General features: G+C 47.3%; 2 protein-coding genes across 2 annotated transcripts; one reads left to right on the forward strand and one right to left on the reverse strand.

The window, feature by feature from the left end:
* Window positions 1-1,541: 1,541 nt before the first annotated feature.
* On the forward strand, window positions 1,542-12,878 carry HTRA4 (HtrA serine peptidase 4; the record flags this gene model as incomplete). Its single annotated transcript, XM_083589287.1, has 9 exons — window positions 1,542-1,965; window positions 3,323-3,422; window positions 6,157-6,361; window positions 6,670-6,864; window positions 7,913-7,945; window positions 8,162-8,276; window positions 8,668-8,725; window positions 9,299-9,394; window positions 12,689-12,878. 9 exons carry the CDS (start codon window positions 1,542-1,544, stop codon window positions 12,852-12,854), a joined length of 1,392 nt encoding a protein of 463 aa, XP_083445413.1. The 3' UTR covers window positions 12,855-12,878.
* Window positions 12,879-14,661: 1,783 nt separating this feature from the next.
* TM2D2 (TM2 domain containing 2) lies at window positions 14,662-18,797 on the reverse strand. The gene is made up of 4 exons (XM_083589135.1): window positions 18,382-18,797; window positions 16,343-16,430; window positions 16,022-16,137; window positions 14,662-15,169 (listed from the first exon to the last, which is right to left on the reverse strand). Exons 1-4 carry the CDS (start codon window positions 18,600-18,602, stop codon window positions 14,956-14,958), a joined length of 639 nt encoding a protein of 212 aa, XP_083445261.1. The 5' UTR covers window positions 18,603-18,797; the 3' UTR covers window positions 14,662-14,955.
* Between the last annotated feature and the right edge of the window lie 1,877 nt (window positions 18,798-20,674).

The raw sequence follows: 20,674 nt of genomic DNA on the forward strand, positions 1-20,674 counted from the left end.
TCAACATTTCAGAAAAGAGCACAATTCAGTCCGAAGTGCAACTTGCAGTCTGAATACCAGTTCAGAAAAGCAATGCTTTGTGCCTTCCCTAATTCACTATTGTGTGTCGGGGGGGGGGGGGCTATCCAGTTTTAAAACAATGGAATGCCTCTTGTTCTCTTATTTGTTCTACATCAATATCCCACCTTTGGAGGTAGAACAAAGGATGGGACTTTCATCTCTGCAAAGTAGGCCACATTTAGTGAACACAAAGGTCACATCTCCATCCTCCAGGCAAGCAAGAGGGATCATCACAGTTCAAGGACACCTTCCAGCTGCCCAAAAGAACTCCCAGGGCTGGAAAGGGGGTCGGCCTGGGACAGAGAGTCCGGAGGGCCACATTTGGCCCCAACGCCCGAGGTTCCCCACTCCTAAGGTAAAATGATCTCAAGGGTATCTCCTTCACCGAATCCTTGAAAATTGCTGGTGGTCTTGATCATGGCAGGCCCTTTAATAAACTCCCCCCCCCCAAATAAAAAAACATACATTAATTGTATTTTAAAAACCAAATCTTGCCTTTATATTGAGAAAGTTAAAAGCGATTTTATTTTCTTCAGCACTGGCAACATGAAAAAAGGTGTGTTGTATTGTGGAAAGTGAGGGCCCAAGCCAAGCCACTGAAAAAGGACCCTTAATTTGTTGGTTCTCAAACTTTTTTCTCTGGTCCACACTTTCAGGAAAAAAATTGCTCACGCCACACTCAACTTTTTACTGATAAGACATTGGGAAACAAAAAGAAACAACAACCAGCAGTGCTTGATTTATAACACAGTACACAACTACTTTATAATATGATAATGGGGGATATACCCCCCCCCCATATCATACCACACTGAAATGTTCAAGGATTTGATTGTCCTTGAATCTTCCGCCCAACTTGCCATCCTCTCCACACCCTTGAGAACCACTGTTTTAGCTGGTAAAATGCTAGGGGGGTGGGAAGAGTCTACTTATTCTGGGCCCAGAGAGTCGCCTGCCTGAGGCCACTTTGACCTCCACTGGCTTACCAGTGCAGGGCCAAGCATCAGGGCCTTTCCATGGGCCACCTCAAAAAGGGTTCCAGACCACACAACATCTGTGGACTAGAATTTAAGAAGGTCTGATCTAGACAATCTTCCCCAAGCCCTTTGCTGTGCCAGGTGCCTAATTGCGGTTAGTTTGACTACAAACTGTGCTAATCATCACTATAGCGCCTTATTTTCTTGCCCTGCAGTTTCCATCCTTGAGAAAGTGATCAGGAGTGGAGTCGACAGGAAAATCAACACTAAGGCGTATCTTTTCCCCCTGTGCAAAACAACCTACACTCATATTTAAGAAATCTACACATTTTCTAAAACGATGTGCTTGACCCTGGAATGAATGAATATATTCAGCATTTCGCTTTATGTTTTGGACAGTGCGCGCAGCCGGCGCCCCCTCCTGCGATCGCGCCCCGCCCGCCCGCCCGGGCTATAAGGCGCCGTCGGCGCGGCCGTCGAGCAGAGGTGGGCCCCTTCTTGGCCATGGCGGCTCCGCGGCTCCGCTGGCTGCTGGGGGCGCTGCTGGCCGTGGCGGCCGCCCCGTCGCCGCCCTGCCCGCCGACGTGCGAGCCGGAGCGCTGCCCCGGGCGCTCGGCGCTGGCCTGCTCGGCGGCCGGCGGGGAGCTGCGGCCCGACCGCTGCGGCTGCTGCTGGGAGTGCGCGGGCGGGGAAGGGCAGCCGTGCGCCCCGGGCGGGCGCTGCGCCCGCGGACTCGCCTGCCGGAGGCCGCCGGGCGGAGGCGGCGCGCGCGGCACCTGCTCGTGCGCCGAGTCCCCGCTGGCCGTGTGCGGCAGCGACGGGCGCACGTACCGGAGCCTGTGCCACCTGCGCGCCGAGAACCAGCAGGCCGGCCGTCGGAGGGAGCTGCCTGTCATCGCCGTCCAGAAGGGCGGCTGCGGAGAAAAAGGTGCGCAACCCGGCGAGATGCCCGCGCTGGGAGAGCTTTCAAAGCGGCAGTCGGGTTGGCCGAGGAGGGAGAGCCGGCAGCCTCCCAGGCAGTCTACCTGGGAAGGCCAGCTGCCGGGGAGACGCAGCCGCAGGGCGGGGAGCTGCTGCCCGGCGGCGGGTTGTTCTCGGGGGCAACCCGAGGCTGGACTGTCGGCAGATTATCTCCCGACTCGAGCCTTACGCTTCTCAGCGGAGTCCGCTCCCGGCTTCAGCCACTCGCGAACAAGTGCAGAGTCCTCAGAAGAGGAACGTCTGTGAAGCCATTTGGGGGACTGGCGGCTGAATTTATGGATGGATTGCTTGAGGTGACGTCGTCTCAGCTGCTGAGCCCCAAGTTAGAATTTTGGGCTCCTCTTTTCCTGCAAATGCTAGAAGTGAATTCTTAGCTTATTCAAATGTTGCAAAAAGGAAGGAATCTGTCCCTATGAACTGACTCCCTTAGGAAGCTGTTCTAGAAGTTTGCACTTTTCCTCTAGTTAACCCAAGGTTGCCTGCAGCAGCCTTTTCTACCCAGGTACTCTTCAGAGTTTGGCACAGGTATTACAATTCCCATCAGCTAGGATAGTTCATGGCTAGGGATGAGGGGAGTTGCAATCCAATAAAATCTGGTCCACTTTGATCCTTTCTGCATACACTTTATGTGTCCTTTGTGTATTTCTTTTGTGTCAGGTGCAGACTCTAGACTGTAGAGCAGGCAATCTCAATCCATGGTCTATGGACCACACTTGGTCTGCAAACTTCATCCAGGTGTGTTCTGTGACATGTCTGGCTTTGTGGCTGAACATGGGAGATGGCACATTTATTGTAGTGCATATTAATCTTTAATCTTCATATTATTAATTGTAATACAGTTAAATACAATGTACATTACAGTTGCTGCAACAGACAGAAAAATCATTAAATGATTTTTAAGTGGTCCATGAGGCGGGGCTGGGGTGGAGTTTGGGAACCTCTGCTGTAGAGCAGGGGAGAGTGGATCTATCAATAGCCTTGTAGTGATTTACAGTAGGTAAGCAAGACTCCTCTCAGCTCCCTAATTTTGAAAGAAAGCAGCTGTAGCGGAAAACCAGGAGTGGCTTTTCATGTGACAGGACTGAAAACAAATGCCTGGGCTAAGCATATGCTCAGAGGCCCCTTGCTCCATATTTCTAAGAATATGTTGCCATTCCGCTGCTCTCTTGCATCTGGCTCTCTGGGATCCAGTATAAAAACAAAATAGATCCTGCCAGTCTGAAGTTTGCCTGTCCCTGCTTGCAGAGCATGTTGAGATCCAACTTTGTATTGGACGAGTGCCAGACACATCTCTTGCTTCACAGGTCTTGTGGACCCCAACAGTCTGCGGTACAAGTTCAACTTTATTGCTGACGTGGTGGAGAAGATTGCTCCTGCCGTCGTGCACTTGGAACTCTTCCGCAGGTAAGCTCCATTAGTTAGAGGGAGAAATTAGCCACTTGTCTGCCCATTAACTTTTTTTGCAGAGGTTATTCCTTGGTCAACTGTGGCGCTATAGGAGCTGCCTCTCCCAGCTCTTTAAAGCAGGCATAGGCAAACTCGGCCCTCCAGATGTTTTGGGACTACAACTCCCATCATCCCTAGCCAACAGGACCAGTGGTCAGGGATGATGGGAGTTGTAGTCCCAAAACATCTGGAGGGCTGAGTTTGCCTATGCCTGCTTTAAAGCCAGGAGCTTCAGCCAAAGCAGTGGATGAGGCCATTTTCAGCCTGGAGGAAGGGTGGTCTTGTGTGGCAATGCTTAAGACATAGTCACCACGGCTTGCACACTTTTGTTTTATTTTATTACAGCAGCATATTGAACCTTGGTCACTTGGTTTAAGAAATCTTGGTCAGTTCATCATATGAGTTTTAAATGATTACTGAATCAATTGAATCTGCATACATTTGTTTGTAAATAAAAACAGTTTTTGAATAATGTAACCATATTTTAAACAATGCATGGTTGTGCGGCAGCAGGGCACCATGCAATGTGTGAGAGAATGCCTTTTCTAATATGGCCATTGGGGTTTTTAGAAATCAGAAACCATCAATTTTTTAAAAAAAGTTTCCCAGTTCAGAGGCACCTTTCCAGTCAGTACAAATATTATTTTTAATCAATTAATCCATCTGATTGCTCAGCAAAGCCTGCAAAGTGCAACTAAGCTATGTAATATGAAGGCACTTGATTGAGGCTGCAACACTAACTGCCTAGTGATTCCTGCTGGAGGGTTTTAGGAGATGGTGGAGGTGCCCTCTGCCAGCAGAAAAAGCACTGCCTTGGTGTGGCCCCTGAGAAAGAGCTCGAGAGCTTCAAACTGGGCATTTGAAGGGCAAGGCAGAGCTGATGGTGGATCTCCGTAATCCAAAGTAAATCCATTCCTCTCAGGCCGCACCAGCATGGAGCTGGTGTAATTAATTTCTCTCCATTGCCCTCAAATGAGGATGGATGGGAATTAATTAAATTTTACTGATACGTTATCTTCCACCTAGAAGAGCTTTTGACATGGAAATAGATCCACTGCTTGATTTTAGGATTACTAAGCAATTTGAAGGCAAATATTTCCATTAGCTGACTGCCCTGATTAAAGCTTGGCTTAATTTTTATTTGAGTTATTGTCTGATAGGATATAGTATAGTCAGAAGTACTATGCATGGATAACTTAGGAGCAGATCTGAAACAGCTTTCAATGGGCATAATGTCATAATCAATGGGCTTAAGCATATGGTTTAGTACAGTGGTACCTCGGGTTAAGTACTTAATTTGTTCCGGAGGTCCATTCTTAACCTGAAACTGTTCTTAACCTGAAGCACCACTTTAGCTAATGGGGCCTCCCACTGCCACTGCGCTGCCGGAGCACAATTTCTGTTCTCATCCTGAAGCAAAGTTCTTAACCCGAGGTACTATTTCTGTGTTAGCGAAGTCTGTAACCGGAAGCATATGTAACCCGAGGTTCCACTGTATTGGATTATGACCAAAGTCTTGTTCAGCTCCAGAAGACCCCATCAGCCACCTGGAGACTCAACTTGGGACCTTCTGCAAACAAAACATGTACCTGGTCACTGAGCTGCATCACTTCCCTTTATTTTCTTGTTTTTATATCAAACTTTAAACTATTGAGTGGTACAAACATGGATGTTATATGGGAATTAGTTAGATTTGCAGAAGCTCATATGCCTACAGAGCTTTCCTCTTAAATATGATTTGCAGTGTGAAGGTCATCCTCCTCCTCCTCTCCTCTCCTCTCCTCTCCTTTCCTCTGCTGTCTTGTATGGAAAGTTTGTTGTTGTTAATATTTATTTATTTATACATACATACATTACATACATACCCCGCCCATCTGGCTGGATTTCCCCAGCCACTCTGAGTAGCTCCCAACAGAATATTTAAAAAGCGATAAAATATCAAACATTAAAAACTTCCCTAAACAGGGCTGGCTTCAGGTGTTTTTTGTACCTTTTTGTATTTTGTTAATCAAAAGCTAAAGAGTAGGACAGATACAGTATTTGCAGAGCAGGCTCTTCCCTTCCAGCATAAGCCTAGATTTGTCCTGATTTTGCAAGTTTCTGCAACGTGCAGACCTTCCAGCAAGATGAGAGATGCTGGGTGAAATGTGTGCGTCTTGCTTTTCCTCCTGGACAGGCCAAACAGTTTTTAAAACACATGGTATGTTTGGTCGTGTTTTTTTTTTTCATGCATTCAGCTTTCACCTCATGCTATTTTCTTACTTTTTTTTAAAAAAAGCAAACATTTTTATGGATGTTGCAAAATTGTTATGTAACATAGGTATGTTGGTGGCATGACAGATGCTGGCCAGTCAGACTCCTGCATTGCTCGCTTTTTCCCATTGAAGTGGATATGTTTCTCCCTCATACTGTACTTGCCCAAAGCTTGTCACAGGGAAGGAAAGGTTACATTTGGACTGATTTGTTGGCAGGGTAAACAGTCTCACTGCTCTAAACATGCTATATCTCCAGCCTCATTGCTCAGACCTTTGTTTTTACCTGTTTTAAACATGCGTTAATTTTATTTTTAATTGTATTAATCTGTTGCTGGGCTTTGAGAGGAAGGGTGGGATACAAATTGAAATGATAAATGAATGAATGCAGATTTTGTGGCTAGCGGTAGTGAATTTGTCTTTGTGTGACCCTGTGGCAGGTCACCTTACACAAACAAAGAAGTCCTGGTATCCAGCGGTTCGGGCTTCATTGTGTCCGAGGATGGCCTGATCCTCACCAACGCCCATGTTCTCACCAACAAGCATAGGATCAAAGTGGAGCTCCAGAATGGCCACCAGTTTGATGCCAAGGTGAAAGATGTTGACCACAAACTGGACATTGCCCTGATCAAAATAGACCCCCAGGTGAGAACGGCTTTGTTTCTCAGCAGGACAAGAAACCCCCAAGGCTCAGACTCTTTCTTGTCATATTACAGTGGTGTAAAGAGGGTGGCAGAATTCATTCCATAAACTGGGCTGGTATTTGAGAGAGCAGAATCGAAGAAGGCCACTACAACTGCTGCCTCTCAAGCCTGCCGGTCCACACACTAGCTACTTATGGGCAGGAAGAAACAATGGTAGCTTCTCTGCCTACAAACTAGCCTGAATTGCCACAGGGGACCAGGTGAGTGACCCCTTTAAAAAATAAAAACCATATTTTAAACCCTGTGCAGATGGCCCTCCCAGTCCTCCTGCTGGGCAAGTCCTCTGAGCTGCGTCCTGGGGAGTTTGTGGTGGCTCTGGGCAGCCCTTTCTCCCTGCAAAACACCGTGACAACGGGAATTGTGAGCAGCACGCAGAGAGATGGGAAGGAGCTTGGCCTTAAGGACTCTGACATGGAATACATCCAGACTGACGCCATTATAAATGTAAGAGACTCGGGGGGGGGGGGGGAGACGCTCCTCCAGCTCAAATGGGGCAGTCAGTAGCATTGCTGCCAGGAAGTTTGGTGAAGTTTTGGTTTGCCATTCTTCTTGGGTTTCTCCTTCTGTCTTGCATGCATGCCCGCCTTCTCTTTGATCTTGCAGTGGGCAGAAATGTATGAGGAGGGATTCTTTGAGGCTTGGGGAACCTCTAGCCTCCAAGCCAAATTTGGCCCCTGAGTTTCCCTCAAAACCACACTCCCCTGCCCCACCTCAACGTCATAATACCTGTAGGACTGCCAACATGCCATTGGGAGCCTTAAAGGGTGCTTCTGATAGTTCCTTGGAAAAGAGGCTTGTCGTTTGCACCAGTCAGCCGGTTGCCAGTGACAGCCTGCCCAATCCACGGGGAGCTCCATAGCGCAGCCAAGCCCTGCCAGGAAATGGAGCTTGAAGCAGCACAAATCACCTGATTGGCAGCTACTTCAAGCCTGCTGAGACCAGTGGGGACCCTGCCCAAGGGCGGCTTCAAGTCAGCACCAATCAGCAGTAACTTCAAGCAATGCTTGCTTGGCCTTTGAGTTTTCATGGTTGTACAATTTGCCGTGCTGCAAGAGAAAAATGGGTCCTCTGACATTGTGTCGTGTTGACAAGCAAGTGCGGCCCTGCCAGGGATGGGGGATCTGTTCTGACCCACTTGGATAGTCAGGCAGGCACATATTTACATATACATTTTTGCTTCTTTGAAATGTGTTTGTCAGGGACCTTAAGTTCTATAGGAGAAACTGTTTCCATGAGTGCACAGAAGCACAGGTGGGGCCTGGGGTGGGAGCAGATGGTTGAGAAGCTGAAGCCAAGTCAGTCAGAGGCTGGGGCTTTTTTAGAGAGTGACTTAACACACTACAAACCTAAGAAAATTCTGATGATTGTAGGCAAAATGGGCTGTAAACTCTTTGGAAGCGCATTGGCAAATGTTCCATCACCTGTGAATTCTGTAAGAAGTGGATTTGGAATGCATTGATTAACCCCTCTTCAATTCTGTTCTCTTTTGCAGTATGGAAATTCTGGAGGGCCATTGGTAAACCTGGTAAGATATTATTTTATTGTTTCTCACCTCTCATTTTTGTCTAAACTTAAAGTGTGTTTTTCTTTATCATTCTTCCACTAGCCACTATCTGTATATTTTTGTGTGTATTTTTTTTAAAAAAATTTTATAGAGGAAATAATGTGATAAGAGAAAAAAGGTGTGAAAGGGGATGGAAATCCTTCCATTTGGCCACAGCAGCTGCTCTCTTTCCATTAGGATGGTGAAGTCATTGGAATGAACACCCTGAAGGTCACAGCCGGCATCTCCTTTGCCATCCCCTCTGATCGAATCCGCCAGTTCCTGGAAGATTATCACAATCGCTACATGAAAGGTAATAGGAAGCCTGTTTCTTGTTTTGTGAGGTAGGGCTCCCACGCACACTCCCTGTAGGCAGTGGAAATGGCTGTAACTCAGCGGGAGAGCAACTGCTTTGCACCCCAGGATCAATTGCCAACATCTCCAGGCAGAGCAGGTAAAGACTCTTCTCTAAATCCCTGGAAAGGAGATTCCCACTTTCTTATGAATAGACGTGTTTTTAAGTCTATCAGAGAACCTTCTGTCTAGTTCACACAATCCCTCTGTCCTTTTTTTGAGTGCAGAGCAGGGGAACACCTGCTTGTTTAGGCCTTTGTGTACACAGAGAAAGAGAGGGGGCCAGACCCAACCTGTCCTTTCTTTTCATGACTTTGTTGAGAATGCTTCTAACTCTCATGTCTCTCTAGGGAAGATCAGACCCAAGAAAAAATACCTGGGACTCCGAATGCTCCCTCTCACTTTCAAGTAAGTCTTCAGTCCCACATCCCTGTCTTTCACCTGTGTGGCTCCCGCCTGGCCTCTGTGTTAGGCCAAGTTCATGTTAGTATTGCATGACTGAAGCCCCCCCAAATAAAGTTATTTGAGTACTCATTTGCCAGTGGTCACTCAGGACCTGTTCTGTAACCTGCCCCTTAAACCATTATTTCCCACCTAGTCCCTAAAACACCTTAAGTGGGAAACTTAATATTTGCTCAATAGGTAGAACTTGGGGAAATGTTGATGGTGGTGATGTCCTCAGTGTTCCTCTTTCAAGCTGCAGTAGGGCACCCCACCTCCCCAGACAAATTCAAACTAGTGAAGGGTGTGCAGTCTCCTCACACCCACCACCAATGCCCATGTATTGTCCCCTGCTGGCAGGAATGTTTCCTGGCAGCACTATCACCAGTTGTGGGGGGAGGGGTTGGGGGAGGCCATGGCTTGTTATACTCACCTCAGTTGTGCTGCTAAACACCTACAGTGTTTTGATTAGATTTGGGATTTCTGCATTTAGTGGGTAGACCACCTGATTGACTATACTGTCCTGATCTCTTCCCTTAGTCTCATCCGTGAACTGAGACGGCGGGACAGGGATTTCCCAGACCTGAGCTCGGGTGTCTACGTCTACGAAGTGATTCAAGGAACAGCAGCTGCAAGGTAAAATATTAATTTCTACCCACCCATATACTATTGGGATTGGTCACAAAGTAAAGACTGCTTGCCTTGCTTCTCTGGGAATGTTTCTGATTTAGAAATGCTGCTCTCACACACACTTTCTCTGCAATGATAGTACGGTGCTACCCAAGTTCTTGCAGAAAATGTTAAAAAACAAAAACAAAACTGCAGCACAGAACTGGATCTTGGCCACAGGGACACACCTGTGCTATAAGTCAGCTTTGTTCAGCACCCCCCCCCCCCATATTTCATGCATTGATTTAAGTCCCTTAAACCCAGTAGTGAACAGCATAACGGTGTATGTTGTGTTACCTGCATTAAACACTGGACATATTGCAAAGCAAGTGCCCTGCTGTTTAATTCAGCAACATCGGGGGGGGGGGGCTATGATTCTCCACACCTGCTGAAAGCCCTACTCAAGAGATAGACGGGGGCAGCTGATGTTTGAAGAGTGCACTCTGGCTTTGAACCAGTGCAGCGCTTAGCCAAGGCTGGCTGCAGCGTTTGTTATGGTGGTTCAGGTTGTGAATAAGGGTCAAGCATATTCTTGAAGAGGTAAAAGCCATCCTAGGCAAGTGGTACCAGTCCTCACCAGGCTGCTCTGTTTGCCTATCTGAGCAGAGGTACAAAATGTCATCCCTTCAAACTTTATTATGAGGGGGTCTTGCTGAAGCCAGTGAGTGAGCTGTTATTGCATCCAATTCCCTGTTCCCCATGGGATTAAAAGAGAAACACTATATTCTTTATGAAGATTTGTACAGAGGTGCATTTACTAAACTGTTTGCATAACCATGGCTCACACGAGTCTTCTAGGAGCAGGAATAATTAGATAGGAAATAGCCCAGGGACAGCCTACCCACTTAGACCCCTCTGTGAATGTTAATCCCCAAGGCGGGCAGGAAACTAGGGCAGACTGAGGCAGCTGTAGAAGAGTTCCCTGTAGAAAGGATGTCTTAACAGCCTGCAGGTGTTTTGGACAACAGCTTCCCATCAGTACCAGCTGCTGGAGGAGATGTAGTCCAAAACATCTGGAAGACACTGGGCTGGGGAAGGCTGCTGTACAGAGAAAGGCCTGAGTGAAGATCACAAAGTGTGCAAACTATGTTTCCAACCTTAGAACAAACTTAAGGTGGTTTTACAGTAACACTTTTAAAGCAAAATTAAAACAAAACCTAATAATCTGGATGTACACTAGGCTGGGCAATATGTTGATATATCAGCCAAAACCAGTTTGAAGTTCATTGTGTTGTTCCATATTTGAGCTGGCAACAGATTGCGAATCACAATGTGTGTAAGGGCTAGGCAATAACTCACCAACTAAACATCACGCTAACTCACCAGCTAAACACTACAGTGTTATCAATGTCCTGGCAACTGCTACTACTTAGGGGACTAAAACAGATAAATGGCAATATTTTCGATCATCACACACACAGTTTCAGCAGCAGGCAAGCCAAAATACATCCAAATGAGACTTTTGGTTTTGGGCTTGGCTACCAAATGATGGCACTCAGGACACTCCAAAGTACGGTGATGAGTCATAGTGAATACAAAAAATCTGGGACTGCCAGCAGGCCTGCTAGGAGACAGAAACAGCTTGCCATGACCGCAGTACATGTCGGCAATAGTGGTGACAACCTGCAAGGCCTCACAGTGGCGGCACAATCAGTGGTAGTCTGCAAGCCCTCATGGCGACAACGGGAGAGGGCAGAAGTAGCAGTGGCATCTTGCAAGGTCTTGCAGCGGCAACGCATTGCACCAGTAATAGTGGCAGCCTGTGAGGCCTCATGGCAAGACCAGCAGTGGGGCTTGCAAGGCCTCGCCATGGTGGTAAGAAGTGGCGGTGGCCTGCAAGCTCTCCTGGCAGAAGTGGTAGGCGATGGCAGCAGCTGTGGCAGCCTGCCTTAATGAGGTCTTGCAGACCACGTCTGCTTCTGCCATCTTCTACCACAACTGCAAGGCCTCACAATACTGCTGCCACCTCACAGTACTACTGCCACCGCCATGACAAGGCCTTGCAGGCCATTGTCGCTTTTGCCTCTGCCACAAGGTCTTGCAGGTCACCACTACTGCAGCCACCGCAACAAGTCCTCGCAGGCTGCCACCGCTTCTGCTGCCACTGTCCACTACCACAGTGAGGCTTCACAGGCTGCTGATTTATTGTGCCACTGCCAGGCTGCCGCTGCTCCCCCCCCCCCCCCCGATCGTTGATCCTGCCATTGCCAGGCTGCTGCTGCCGCTGCTGCCTCCTAGCAGGCATGCTGGAATTCCCAGAGTATTGGTATTCACTATGACACATCACCAAACTTTGGATTGTTCTAATTACCACCATTTGGTAGCCAAGCCCAAAACCAAAAGTCTCATTTGGATGCATTCTGGCTTGCCTGCTGCTGAAAGTACCATGAGGTGAATACAGTGGTACCTCGGGTTACACATGCTTCAGGTTACAGACTCCACTAACCCAGAAATAGTGCTTCAGGTTAAGAACTTTGCTTCAGGATAAGAACAGGAATCGTGCTTTGGCGGCGCGGCGGCAGCAGGAGGCCCCATTAGCTAAAGTGGTGCTTCAGGTTAAGAACAGTTTCAGGTTAAGAACAGACCTCCGGAACAAATTAAGTATTTAACCCAAGGTACCACTGTATAATGGTCAGGGGTCCCTTTACCTTTACCACTGTATAATAATTTATCAGTTTTAGAACCTTAAGTAGTAGCAGTTGCCAGGACTTTGTCCTATTTGCCTCTGCGTAGTTCCTTCCTTTTTTGATACATCGATATATCGCAATGTTTAGCTGGTGATGTATCGCAATATTGGAAACCAGTTATCGCCCAGCCCTAGTGCACTCTCCTGGGGACAGATGTTGGGCAGCTGCTTCCACCCCAGGTGCTTGTCTGTCAAAATGTGACTGCATCTCACACACTTTCTATGCTGAATTACAGGGACAGCTGTGATGCAGCCCTGAGGGCAGATGTTCATACAATTCCCTTTAGCCCAAAGAAGTTTTGTACTGACATCCAGTACTCTGAAAGCTTCCCATGTTGACATATGGCCACTAAAGGTGGTAAGGTCTCTCCTAAGATAGGAGTCCCTGCAGTGCTTCTTCCAAAGCAACCTGTGCTTCTTTTAGAAGTTATGTGTGCGGTAGGAGGAAGGGGCCAACCTGAAAGAGTACTTGATAAGGGGAAACTAAGGCTATCTAACAGTTTGGCCACAATAAAAAGTAAGTGTGCCATAATCAAATGCTTCCTATATTTTAACATTTCTGTCTTTGGTTGCAGTGCTGGCTTGCAAGATGGTGATGTCATTATAGCAATTAATGGGAAAACAGTCACTTCAACCCGAGATGTAACAGACACTGTTCAAAACAGTGACACCTTCTCCATTGTTGTACGGCGAGGAAACGAAGATCTCATTGTGACAGTTACACCTGATGAAATTGATTAAAAAAAGGTGCCCTCTGCAGAAAAAGTTTGTGTTGAAATCCTAAATTGCTGTATACTCTTATCAGAAACAGTTTAGGAAAGAACTGTACAAAGTGGAAACATACTTGTAGCTCTTAGTTTTCCAGTATGAACAAATCAAATATTTCAAATAGAAAATGGACAAGCCATTTTCTTTCTTTTTTAAAAAAATACTCATTTAAGTGAGACAAAACAGTTAAGCAGGGGGTAGGAATTCCTTTCAATCACAGATCTCTGTAGGCTGAAGGTCACCTTGTGCAATGCCCCTACTACACACAAACAGAGATTTAACTCGACATCCCGTTTTCTAATGGGCCAACTGAAGAGCTGAAGGTGTGGAGCTGAATGTTGGAGGCTGCCTGCAATACAAGAATTAAGTTTAATACAGACCTATCCAGGTGCAGGGCTGGCAGGTGCCATTAAGGCCACTTCAGTCTTGAGAATGCCGGCTCTGGTGGATATTCCTTCCCAACACCATGAAGCAAAGGCAAAATATGATAGGTAAGTATCTCCTCCAAGGTGGGGAGATTAAGCACCTACTCTCCAAGTCATGGGTAGGCAAACTAAGGCCCAGGGGCTGGATCCAGCCCAAACGCCTTCTCAATCCAGCCCGTAGACGGTCCAGGAATCAGCATGTTTTTACATGAGTAGAATGTGTCCTTTTATTTAAAATGCATCTCTGGGTTATTTGTGGGGCATAGAAATTTGTTCATCCCCCCCCCCCAAAATATAGTCCAGCCCCACAAGGTCTGAGGGACATTGGACCAGCCCCCTGCTGAAGAAGTTTGCTGACCCTTGCTCCAAGTGATAGTACTTGCCAATCTCTTGATGGGAACAAACAAGCTTTTCAGAATACCCATCCCCATGCCACTTCCAGTTATTACTCTAGAACATAATTTTTATAACAATTTCAAAACAAGATTAAAATAGTTACACATTTAAGTTTAAGATCTCCAAACTTTATTCTTACCCATCAGCTTTAAAAAAACCCTGCATCTGCTCAACATGGAAATACATTTTACATGCTGTTACTGAAAAGTACACATGCATTAACACACACACACACACACACACACACACACACCGCCAACCAGCCACAGGCCTGACCTACAGCATGGACTGATCATTAGTCACTAGAACATACTTAAATAGAGGTTAGGAAAGACTAATCAGGTGCTGCTGTCAGTCTAACACACTGGGAAGAGGCATTCTTCCTCATTAATTGCAATTTAAATTGTGGCTGATACTGAAAATAGTCCAATTCCCCTACTTTATTAAAATGAGCCAGCAAATGGCCATTTGGGGAGGGCAGGGGCAGTTTACTACACTTGGGTTTCTCTGGCTTTGCAAAAACATTCTGAAGTTCTGCAATAAATTGGGCTTGACATTGCTAAATGTCAAGATAACTACTCCCCCACATCCCATCACAATATCAGATTAACAGAGAATGAGGAAGCAATCCCGAAGACTTCACGTCCTTTTACAAGAAAGGGAAACTTAAGGGAGCATTCTGTCTCATGTGGACCTGTGGGCCAACATTCTTATGGGAAAACAGTCCTGCCAGCGTGAGCTAAAATCAAACAAGAAAGTAACTTTTGCAGTTACATCAACTTCACTAGGTATTTTCAGCTAATATAGGCGGCATAAACTAATTTGGAAAACCTCTTCTAAAGTGTATAGCATGAGAACTAGGATTAAGCAGAGTAGGGTAAGCCAGTTACTACTTTGGCACCTCCTAGAGCGTACACAAGTGTGTAAGGATATACAGAACTTCAATACCTTCATGACAGTTGTAAATCCATTTTTGAGGTTTATTCTACAGGGCAGAACTCTTCCCAGGTCCTTGTGGATGGGGAAAGCATAGCTTCCATTTAAACAAGACAATGAGGTATGTATAGCAGAATTATGGTTTGCATTTTTCTGGTATTTCCATTTTAGAAGGATGTCATTCCACAGCAAAATGAGTACACCAGTGTAGCCTCTATACCTGCTACAAGACACGATCCAAACATTAGACCTCCAGCTGAACAAAGAATCTCCTCCCATTTCTTCTTTGGTTTAGGTCCAGTCAGAGTTGTAGACTTTCAGTAAATGGTACACCAGTTGCTTCCATCACTGGGCATCAGTCCCCCAGTGATAAGAAGAATCAAGTCCACAAACCACCAGATCCCAAGTCCTCCAAGAGTGAGCAATTTCCCCACAGCTGTGCCTGTGTGCCCCAGGCAGAAGCGATCCACTCCAAAGCAGCCCAAAAAAAAGGAGTAGAGGAGAGTAGTTATGAAGTAGTGCCCCGTGTATCTGAGAGAGAACAAAATTGAATAAAACTTTCACATGGTGAGCTGGTATCCACCCTTGCCTTCACTGTACAACAGTTCCCTCTAACGGGCATAAAGGAGCATGCACAGAATCTCTATGTACTGTACTTAAAATGTACTAGCCCAGGGGTTGTCAACCTGCTCCCTACCACCCACTAGTGGGCATTTCAGGATTCTAGGTGGGTGGTAGGGGGTTCTATGGCACAAGCTGAATCCTTCTTCCATCGAGCACTGGTGGGCAGTAAGGAAATTTTACCATCAGGAAAGATGAATTAGTGGGCAGTAGGTATAAAAAGGTTGACTACCCCTGTACTAGACTGTGCCTACATAGGCCTTGGCTGGAACAGTGAAGAGACCTGCATTTACTCTTCGTTTGTGAGCAAGAGTAGTTCTTTACACTTGAAGTCAGTAAGACACAATATGGGAGAGGAGAGTCAGATCTGTCTTGCATAGGACTCATCCACACTTCCATTTGTGCTGCGCTTTCTAGGCACAGGCCCATGATCTCTAGGTCCATTTTCAATAAGTTTGTTGTTGTTGTTGTTGTCCTGCCATTTTCCCCAGGAAAACCTGCTGTTTACCTCTGAATTGGAACAAACTGCAATTCACGGAAAACTGATGTTTGTTGAAAATTGATGTTTGTTCCGATTCAGTGGCAAACAACGTCCGTGTCATAGCTGGACCAAAAAAAGGCAGCTTGGACATAGAGCTGTGGCTAGAAAGTATGGCACAAACAGAAGTGGGGATGAGCCTGTGCACTGCCTGTCACACAATGAATGTTGCAAAGGAATTCTGGGTTCAATAATCTCAAGAAACAAACCAAAAGGAAACTCACTTTATGCATGGCTTATTCCCCCGCCGAAAGGTCCGCTGGCCTGCACATTCGATGCCATCCAGTGCCTTGCATTGGACCTGAGTGTGGCTCACATCATTATATGCCTGACCACCAAACTATTACAGGGACAAAACAACAACAGCGGACAGAATTGAGAATTTATTGGGCTAGATTCCTTGTTTTAAGTATACATTTTCCATAATGAATACATTTATCTTGGAACATAGGGAGCAGGAAATCGAGCCTCTCTTTATCCCTACCCCAAATTTGCCAGACATTTATCTAATATTAGAGTAGCAAAATAATCCCTTTTGAGCCCACCTTGAGACATCCGTAGCCCAGTTCCTCTCGTGCACTTGCATTTCCACCATGATCCATGGGAGCCTCACACTCTACAAACTCCTCAGGTCTGCAAATAAACCACAAGGTGAGTTTGATTTTGAGAAGAAGAAGAAGAGGAGGAGGAGGAGGAGTGAATGTTCCCCAGTTTCCTTAGATTGATCAGGCTAGCATCAATTTAACCCCATCCCTCCTCCAGTCTGCTTCCGTAGCAGCCTCTCCAACATACTGTACCTTCCTAACTGGGGCAGTTTACTGCTTGCACCTAACCTTTCATCCTTGACCCCAGACACCTGCCATCAAGTTTAATACTCCATTTCCAACACACTCACTTCTCCCTTTCCCATCAACCATCCCCTCTCTTTGCCCAACATCAACTTGTGCCACTCCCCTGCAGGCCTTTGTCTTGCCTCCAGTTTGCTCCGATTCATATCCCAGCCCTAGACTTTGGCAACGCCTTTATCTTCCACCCCAGCATCACTCATCCTTCCATGCACAAGCCACAGCCTTCCACTGTTAAAAAACCCTTTGTGTTCCATCCTTACCCCTTTAGTTCTTCACACAAAAACTAAACTAAACTAAGGAGCTTTCACAGCTGTGTGCCCAGAAAGCAGCAGTTTACGCCAGTAGCAACTGTATTTGCATCTGTGTTTAAACCACCATCTCAGCTGACTCCTACTCTGAGCTGGCAGTATAGTCCTTTATTGCTGAAGTTTCTGTCTGGATTTTTTTAAAACAATGCAATTGGTACAGAAGTAATTTTTTTAAAGTTGACCTTAGAGTGTAGGAGTGAATGCGCCTTAAGTCACAATGCCTATCACTGTACCCAGGACCATTCCAAGACATTTTGGCAACAGAGAAGCAGCAAAACACTGTGCCACCCTCCACCGGCCTCAAATTATGACCCCAGGAGCAGCCCCTGCCATTTCCTCCCTGGAGTGGGAGGAAACCAGCAGCACCTCCTATTCACCATGCTGCCACTGTAGAGGCAGCATGGGGCAGGGGCTGCCAAGGAAGTGGGAGATCTGGCCTCCACGAAACACACCACAGCAGTTGCTACTGTAGAACTGGCTATACATTCCTTGGAGGCCAGATCTACTGCCCCTGTGGATCCTGACTCCTGCCCCCAGAGGTTGTGTCCTCACCTTGCAGTCCTCACTGCACTCCTCAGCACTTCTGAACACCCACCAGGGCCCACCAATTTTGATGCTTCCTCTGGCCCTCACAACACCGGGCAGCAAGAAACTACAGGACACAATTTAAAATTTCCAACAGTGCCCTAGTGCCTCCAGAGGGGTGCCATTGAGGCTCACAGCTTGTGTGTAAGCACACAAATGCATGGGGGAGGGGGTGCCATACTGAGTCTCTGACCGGGGTGAAATAAAGCCTAGTTTTGCCCCTGCCAAGGGTGCCCAAAATAGCATTCCTCCAGGCTGCTTAATGTGACAGCTGGCCAGTGCCAGCCGGACACATACCTCTGCTAAGCAGACCTGCCAAGACAGTATGCCAAGGGTATTTTTTTTCTTTTTTTACTACATTTAGACCCCACTTTTTCTCCAAGGAGTTCCAGGTGGCAAACACTGTTCTTCCTCTCCTCGTTTATCCTCCCAGCAACACTGAGAAGTTGTGAGGCCTCTTGAGTTGTGGGTTCGAGCCCCAGGCTGGGCAAAAATTCCTGTCCTGCTGCAGGGGGTTGGACCAGATGACCCTCACTGTCCCGTCCAACTCTACAGTTCTGCGATTCTACGACCCAAGGCTACCCAGCGAGCTTCATGGCTGTGGTAGTATCTGAACCCTGGCCTCGGCGAGCCCAGTCACAGATCCCAGCCGGACCTCACCCGCCTCCTTTTAACTCCCTTCCCATATTCCACTGCCTGACTGGGCCGGGGAGAGGCCAGGGTGCCAATCCGAGCTGCGCCAGGAAGCCGCCTCTCAGGCTCCGGCGAGGGGGGGGAAGATGGCCGCCTCCCCGCCCCTCCCCCTGCTCCGCCTCCCCTCCCGGAAGTCTCGCGGGACCTTACAGGTGGTCGCAGCGCACGAGCGGGCCGTGGGGGCCGTGGCCTTGGCAGGAGAAGGCGCCTCCGGCGCTGGCGGGGGGCTCCGCGTCGGGCTGCTCGGGGCCGAGGGTGGCGTTGTGCTGGAGGCTGCGCGGCACGCCCTGCAGGAGCAGCAGGTTGCCCAGCAGCAGCGCCGCCTGCCCGCACAGCAGCGCGTAGCAAAGCGGCGGCCCTCGGCCCGCCATGGCGGCCGCCGCCGCGCAGAGAGACTCCTTCGCCGGTTACCCAGAAAACCCGCGCTCCGCCCCGGCCTCGCCGCCGCCCTCTCCGCCAATCAGGAAAGGGGATTTTCGGCTAGCCAGTCGGAGGCGAGGCAGGAGGCGGGGAAACGGGTAGAGGGCCGCGCCGCGCGCATTTCCGGCGGAGGGGAAAGGCGTCATAGGGCCGGAAGGCCTCTTTGAAACGGGCGGATTAGCTGGGCGCTGTAGGAGTACAGCCAGCCGCGCTCAGGGAAGTTGGGAATTGTAGTCCAGCTGCGCTCTAGCGCAACCTTGCCGGCTTTTCACTCCCCGGTGTCTGAATTTCAAATGGTCTCCAGTCATTACCGAGGAGCTGCTGCTAAAGCATCCGTCCGGATACGTTTGCCGAAAGTTTGTAAATGAGTAAATCTTTAAATCTTTAAATATTTTTATTGCGTTTTCAAATATATGGGAACATCAAAAAAGAGATAACATATACAAAAAACAACAACCCATCATTCTTTCCGACATAGGACAGATATAATAAGGTCATGAATATACAAACATTTCATTAAAAAGAAGTAACAAAAAGTAAAAAGGACAAAGTCCTTTGTGGCACAAAAGAGGCCAAACCTGTTTTTGGTAGGTGACATGTATTTTTCACATCTGATGTATTGGCATATGAAATAGGGCCCAACCATGAAACACTATTCTCTTGTAATAAGTGTACGTTATGGGTAATTTTCTTCAGTATTGCTGTATTGCTATACCTTGGTTGAAGAGACAAATGGTCCAGGTTTTTGCATTGGAGGGTCTATAGTTTGTGGACAGGTTATAGGATGTCAACTGCACACTGAACATTTGTTCCGATTTACTTGCAGGACTATTATATTATATGTTGTGGGTCATCCCACACTTTCAGCTGCATTTTCCCATCACTTTCCTTACCACAAAAGTTCTGATTATACTGCAGAAACCTGAATTTGCTGATATGTTAAATCCAAGCTGCAAAGTACAGTGGTACCTCGGGTTGCATACACTTCAGGTTACATATGCTTCAGGTTACAGACTCCATTAACCCATAAATATTGCTTCAGGTTAAGAACTTTGCTTCAGGATGAGAACAGAAATTGTGCTCCGGCGGCGCAGCGGCAGCAGGAGACCCCATTAGCTAAAGTGGTGCTTCAGGTTAAGAAGAATAGAATAGAATATCATTTATTACGGCCATAGGCCCATACAGGTAAAAACAACACATAAATAACAGCTTGTGCCGTAAGGAGAAAAAAAGCAATCGCTAAAACACCACTATAACAATAAAATACTATAAAATGGAAAGGCATACTACGCCTTAATTAGCTTGTAGAGCTCCTTGGCGTCGCTTTTGCGAAAGGACAGCAACTAGGAACCTAGCCACCTTCAGGGTCGTGTGGGTATCCTTGTCCTGCAAGATTTGGGCAAGGTGGAATTTTGGTGGGGTACCCTCTAGTTTCTGTATGATTGATCCCAACAAATTTGCCCGTAGCACATTAAACAAGGGGCAAGTGAACATAATGTGCTGGAGCGACTCCGGCGTCACCTTATCACATTCGCACACCGCGGGGGCTTGGCCCTTTGAGAACCTATGTCTCAGGACATTGGAGGGAAAAACGTTAAACCTCGCTTTGGTGAAGGCCAGTCTATGTGCAACAGTCGAAAGGGAGGAGAGGTATGATGGAACGCAGTAAGTTAAAGTGATACCAATGTTCTGGGGCGAACAAACACCTCCCCCCAGCGTATAATTTCGCTGTAAATCGATGTCATCCAGTCTTTGGCGGATCAGTCTCTGAGCAGTGATTTGGTCTAGTTTTAGGGAATCTGAGGGAGAGATTCCATAACTCAGGAGTTTGGCATGAATTCTACTAGTCCAAAGGCTAGAGAATTCATCTCGCCATAAGCATTGGGCAAGGTAATGGTTTGGTAATCTATGCCACAATGATAACCAGTAATTGAAGACTTGCTTCCACAGGCAAGTTTCTAGGGATGCGACCTTCAATTCTAGTCGCATGGCTGCGTTGCTTACGCACAGGGGGAGCATTAGG

This window comes from Podarcis filfolensis (assembly GCF_964270895.1).
Source record: "Podarcis filfolensis genome assembly, chromosome: 15".
Taxonomy (NCBI): domain Eukaryota; kingdom Metazoa; phylum Chordata; class Lepidosauria; order Squamata; family Lacertidae; genus Podarcis; species Podarcis filfolensis.

Excerpts from the sequence above, each read along its gene's own strand:
- TM2D2 (XM_083589135.1), bottom strand. The coding sequence starts at position 18,602 with ATGGCGGGCCGAGGGCCGCCGCTTTGCTACGCGCTGCTGTGCGGGCAG. Across the intron at positions 16,431-18,381 it reads CTCGTGCGCTGCGACCACCT|ACCTGAGGAGTTTGTAGAGT; the intron begins GTAAGGTCCCGC and ends GTTTATTTGCAG. Across the intron at positions 16,138-16,342 it reads TGGGCTACGGATGTCTCAAG|TTTGGTGGTCAGGCATATAA; the intron begins GTGGGCTCAAAA and ends TCCCTGTAATAG.